This window comes from Hevea brasiliensis, chromosome 18, assembly GCF_030052815.1.
Source record: "Hevea brasiliensis isolate MT/VB/25A 57/8 chromosome 18, ASM3005281v1, whole genome shotgun sequence".
NCBI classification, from domain to species: Eukaryota; Viridiplantae; Streptophyta; class Magnoliopsida; order Malpighiales; family Euphorbiaceae; genus Hevea; species Hevea brasiliensis.
In genome coordinates this window covers 44,188,408-44,194,608 of record NC_079510.1, presented here as the reverse complement: position 1 = coordinate 44,194,608, position 6,201 = coordinate 44,188,408, and the positions used below count along the sequence as shown (strand labels likewise).

The 6,201-nt window shown below is 36.6% G+C and overlaps 1 protein-coding gene across 1 annotated transcript; it reads right to left on the bottom strand.

The window, feature by feature from the left end:
• Window positions 1–1,181: 1,181 nt before the first annotated feature.
• Window positions 1,182–5,065, bottom strand: LOC110662891 (auxin efflux carrier component 3). The gene is made up of 6 exons (XM_021822047.2): window positions 3,562–5,065; window positions 3,131–3,428; window positions 2,946–3,031; window positions 2,228–2,385; window positions 2,057–2,133; window positions 1,182–1,961 (listed from the first exon to the last, which is right to left on the bottom strand). The coding sequence occupies exons 1-6, from the start codon at window positions 4,817–4,819 to the stop codon at window positions 1,895–1,897; spliced, it is 1,944 nt and encodes a 647-aa protein (XP_021677739.2). The 5' UTR covers window positions 4,820–5,065; the 3' UTR covers window positions 1,182–1,894.
• Between the last annotated feature and the right edge of the window lie 1,136 nt (window positions 5,066–6,201).

The following is a 6,201-nucleotide window of genomic DNA, read 5'->3' as shown; positions in this document are numbered from 1 at the left end:
ATTAATTAAAATTCAATGATAAGACATTCAATGATAGACTTAAGAGGATGGTAGGAGCCACATACTCTTAAATTTAATTGATAGTTGAATATGAGCACCACTTTAATAAACTCTTATATTTAGCCTCTCAATATTTTTTTAGTCAAAATTTCAAATATTGATATTTGTTTATTAAGTTAATTAAATAAAAAATTTAATAAACTCAACTTAAAAATTCATTTTTTTATTAATTTAACTAAAATTAAAAAAAATAGTAAATTATATTGTTTAAATTATCTTTTAAGTAATAAAAATAAATTTTAAAAAGACATATAAATTATAAGTAGAATACATTAAAAGATGTTTAAGTTTATATATCATATTCATCGTTAACTCTAAATTTAAATGTAAGATAATTTATGTCTATTATTAATCTTTATATCTAAATATTGTGTTCATCATTACATCTAAATATTATGTACATATAGTGTTACTTTTTTCTTTATTAATAAGATTGATTTGGCAACTAATTATGTTATGCCATTATGTTTGAGATTGTAAAAAGTTAGGAGCTGCCAAAGACTTAGAAACAGGACCATCATCTCATCTCATGCTTTGAGCGTTCAAAAGATGATAATAGTTGTTGAGGCCAGATGGATACCAACAGCTTTTGAGGCTATACCTTATGACTATGATGAATGAATGAGATGTACAAATATGAGAGATCACGTGCCATCATTTTCACCATAAAGCTTTTTTATTAAAACAAAAAAGAAAAAAAAAAGAAAGAAGTTTGAAAATTTGACCAATCCCACCACCCTATGGTTAAAGAGTGACGATTCCTTCCTTGGCTACAAAAGGTAGGGTAGGATTGTGGGCGCATCAAAGGCAAAAGTAAGGCTAGCTGCTGCTTTTGACCTTCACTTTCCTACTTAGGTATCCCATATTTTCAATGCCCTTGCATATAGCTTCTCTAAAGGTCACCCTAAGAAAAGGTCTTTCTGGGCAACAAGAGTACAAAACCCACTAACTAGAAAGAAATTCTGCTTTCAAAGATCCTTTTCTTTTCTTTTCTTTTTTTTTCTTTTTTAAATAAAAAAAATAAAAATCCTTCATACTTGTATATGCTTTGCTTGATTGATTGAAAGAGTTTGAGAGACATGTAATGCACATAGCCTGTCTTTTTCTTTTAAGAAAAATACTTCACTAACATGGTGAATGATTAATTAATGACCTCTTTTCTTATCACAAAATCCTATATAAATTACAAATCAGAGGAACAAGACAAACGTAGATAATTGCCGGATCTACGGACAATCAAAATCCAAACACTAAGAATAAAATTAAACTAATATAACAAAAGCAAAAGAAAAAAAAAAAAAAAAACCCTTTTCTCCTTCTCTTCGTATCTTCTGATCCAATTCATTAATCTTTTGCATTGTCGTTTTGTAGCAGAAGAGGAAGAATTAATATTGAAATCAGACTTTACATGCACTAACAGGAAATGAAGAGAAATAAGCTTATCCATGATGATGGCTTTCTAATGGCTCTAACTCTTTTGCCCGTGTTTTCTTCCTTCATGTCTCCCTTATGCAAAGAACGGCCTTCAATTTGCTCATTTTAAAACCTTAGAAGATTGAACAAACTTTAATTTTGGCTCTTAATGGGTGCAAGATCCTTATATCAGGGCTTAAAAACTAAGCTAAAAATATTTTTTTAGCCCCAAGAATCTTGGAACCTTTGGCAAATTTCTTTGTATTAAATTCTTCTTTCCCCGGGAATTCCTCCTCTAACACCAACATATGCAGTCAATGCAGCTAGCTAGCTATGCAAAGCCAATAAGTGTGACACACTATCATCAGCAATCAAAATTCTCTTCATTTCTGCTCTATTTTTGGGATACCACTCAGAAAAATCACAATCCAAGGAGAATGTAGTAGACAAGGGTAATTGGTAATGCTATCAACATTCCGAAGATAACCCTGAAATTATATATATATATATATAAAAATAAATTAATCATATATATAGAAAAATAAATCATTATCTATAGATAAAGCTTTAATTAATTGCTTACGCAGTGCTAAGAATGGCTGGATGGACGTTGTACTCTTTGGCGAACACAAATGGAACAATTCCTTGCGGTAGTGCAGCCTATTACATGTAACAGTAATTAAATCATGTTAAGAACACTTGTTAAATTGTACGAGATATATAGGCAAATGGTTATGCCAAAAGTGAGTTTCACCTGAACGATAGCGACGCGGAGAAGAGTACCACGCAGGCCAACGGCAATTGAAGCGGCAGCCATCACTGCAGGACCAGTCAGGAAGCGAACAGCCATGGCGAACGCAGCAACCGAGTTCCCACAGGCAATTATCTTCGGTTGTAAAGCCATAAATAGACCTTTAATTTGGACCATAATATAACAACCCAAATCAGTATGTATTCATATAAAAAAAAAAATAAGAATAATGAAGTCTATCATCTATCTTTAATTTTTCTGAATTCAACCACCTTCACCGAAACGGTCAGAAACAGGCATCTATCACAACTGATCCCCACCGACCCTAGACCACAAGGGAAAACCGGCCCCATGTGTCGGGTAGAGAACCCATTATACGGTTTAAAACCCCTTTGATTTCTTTAGGTGATGACAAATGCTCACAAAAGAATTGGATAGCTGTGAGCTGGGTATTCAAAACCTCAACTTTAGACAATGTAACCATCACAGCGTGCCAACCATATTGATGCCCTTCCACACTATGGCGTAGTCAAACTTTTGCCACATTTAAAATACTTCTACTCGTGGACTTTTTATCCAAAAACTCTATAATAATATGGCATTGCTTTGTATAATTGTCCGATCCATGATAATATGGACTATTTACGCTCGTGTTTTTTCTGGGTACAAGAAGGGAATACTAAGGAAGGCTAAAAATGAATTTTCATTTAGGACCACTCACCTAGGCTGAACATAGCCATGCCAAGGCCAGCATCAGACAGTATGGAAATGGACTTCTCTATTATTTTAGGCATAGCCACATGCCACCTGCAATTAAATCCAAATATACAGATATCAATCACAGTAACTTAATTATTTCCAAAAAAACTGAATTTGTTTCAGAATTTTGATTATATATTCACTCACCGGAATGAAACTAGAGACCAAACCAGGCCAATGAGACTGGAGTATGTGTTTGGATTCCGAATCAGTTTGCGCCAAACCATGATCAATATCAGACGGGTCATAACGCTCGCCGGAGGCATCTGTTTGTTGCCTCCAGAATCTGGTGCTCCGGTGGCTTTTGGCTGGAGTTCCGCGGTTGAGCTTGACCCCAGCTTGTTAAGTCCAGTGGGTCCCTCTTTTTCTCGCCCATCATCTTCTCCTTCTCCTTTACCAGCAAAACTGAAGTCCTCGCCAGGAAATTCTCCAGCATGTGCAATGGCTTTCCCATTTCAAAACAAAAAAGGCAAAACTTTTAGACTAAAATAACAAACAGTGAAAGAAATTAAATTGTTAAATGCTTAATTTGTTAGTAATAGAGTGTGTTTTCTGTAAATTGAAGGTTGTAATTATACCTTTGGTTTCCCCATTTTGTGGGTGGTCAGCAACTAACATCCTGATCTCCTTGGCTCCCTGGTCGGACCTGCCAGATTGCTGGGATGCTCCGAAATCATTCCCACCAAATACGTCGGAGACCGGCGAGGCACTTGAGCTCCAAACAAACATGTGCAGCTCCTTAGCGTCATGGTTTGCTTTGGAATTCTGAGGCTGCTGCTGCTGCTGCTGCTGTTGTTGCTCCTGCTGCTGCTGATTATTCTTGGTGTTTTTTGCGGATACAGTTGAAGAAAATTCCGGATTCGGTGCTGGATAAGATGTTGGCACCGTCTGCGTTGGATAAAACCCGAATCTCGGAGAAGAAATTGTAGCCATTGGAGCACAATTTTCTTCAAAATTTGAGGGCCGAGGCGTTGGACCTCTTGAAGATTGTACAGAGTACAAGTCCGCTGGACCAAAATTTGAGAGCCTTCCACCAGGGAATCCCTGCACACCCATCATGTTATAGAAGTCGGAAGTGTTAAAATTAGATCCTCTTGGGGTTGGATTTCTTGATGAACTTAGGCTATAAATCTCAGCTCCAGTAAGATTCGAGGGACGTGGAGTCAATGCAGAGAAAGAACCAGGCCCCAAAGATCGCCGCGAAGCATTCGATTTCCTCACCGTCACATGTAGCTTCCCATCGTCACCAATCTCAGCATCTGTTTCCAAGAAATCTTTACCGTCTAAAGAAACAACATCGGAATCTACCTTGAACGAAACAATGGAAGCAGCAGTTTCAGGGAATTGCTCCATGATCAACATCTTGGCTCCTCTGTACTCAAAAAGAAACAAAAGAAGAGTGTACCAAATGATACACTGCAAAACCACCACCTGAACCATGAGGCTACCGGAGTACTCGCCGTACATGGCAATCAACAAAGGAATGCCCATGACTAGTGTGTTTGGAAGAGTAGACAAGGAGAAAATTGTAATCATCCATTCTAAACTTCCGTTTTTAGTGAAATTAGTCCAAATACCGAGAGCGAAAAGCATTATAATCTTTTGAAGCGTATCGGCGGCAATGAACCGGAAATTCATGGCGTAAGGATCGTTGGTGGATATGAAATGGAAAGACAATAGCGGCACAGCAAATATCGCCACGAACCGGTTGATGCCGGAGCACTGGTCCGGGCTGAAAATCTTCCACCAGCGCACGGAGCCGTAGGCCAAAATCATAGCAACGTAGAGAGGAATCACCGCCGTTAAAACGGTGTACAGATCCTTCCAGCTAATCATGATTAATTATTCTTCTTACTCTCTATATCCCTTCAAAAAGTAAATTCAAGAGAAGAAGAAGGGCAAAATGGGGAGAAACGAAGCAAAAACCGTTAATTAACTAACTATTCTGCACTCTGCTGAAGCTACACCTGCAGTGCACTGCTTCAGATAGCTCTACAGACAGAAAGAGAGAAGTAGGGCAGTGTTCTGAAGAGAGAGAGAGATTGCCAAAGAGAGATATATAGAGGGAGAGGGGAGAGAGAGAGCTCAGTGTCTATATATATAGCCATGCGGGGAGTGTATATAGTGATTGAGAGGGCGAGGTGAGTAATTCTACCGAGGAGGAAAACGCCAAAGCGGTAGCGATAGGCGGATAGGGGACCATTTGGTGTGGCAGCAGTAGTATTTGTGAAGTAGAGAGAGTTAGTAAAGTAACCGCCTGATATGGTGTTGTGGTTAAGTTAACTAAGGATGGTTTAGTTTTTTTTTTTTTTTTTGTACATAGTTTATTACAGGTGGCGGTTGTTATGTGGAAGTGGGGTTTTGTAGTGACGTGGACACTGTTTCTTCTTTCTGTAAAAATATTTTCCTGTCCAAGATAAAAAGCTGTAATAACAAGGGCGTGTGTGTGTGGTCCAGTCGATGGTGATTGTATCACAGCAACAATGATTTTTACCCTGTGCATAGAGTTGACATAAAAAAAAATTAAATAACAAATTTCACAAAACGTGAAATTACGATAATTTTTTTTAAATAAAAAAATAAAACTTTTCAGATATAATTATTATAACTTCTTTAGACTCGAAATTTTGATAAATGTATATACATCTGAGGATAATTTTAGGTAATATTTACATTTCTCATATTTAAATGAATAATTGCTAATTCTATAATAATTAGTGTATAATCGTTTTTAAAGCAAATTAGGTACACCCCAAGAAATTATATACATGTATATAAAAATGGAGATTAAGTGCTTAACTCAATTTAAAAAGCTAATTGATGGAACATTTTATCCAAAAATATGAAACAGTAGCGAACAGTGATGTAAGGAGAAGAAAAATTATTTGTATTTTGAAGATTTGCAGATTGGAATATATCTATGAATGTGAGTTAGGGTTAGGTGAATTGATGTGATCCATTTCACTTGTTAGCAGTTGAATTTTGTGCATGTCTTGGTTTGACCCACAACTGGGGAAAGTTCAGATTCCTCCATTAATATAAATTTAATTGACAAAGGTCAAAAATCCTTTCCCCAACCTCCTGTCTCTTGTGTCTTCTTCTGTGCCTAATTTAAAACAAACCATGAGCTTTCATGGTACCTCTGCTTTTTTTTCTTTTTTTTTTTTTTTTTGGGTGGGTACTACAATTTCTTATATTACACTGTATGGAATTATGTA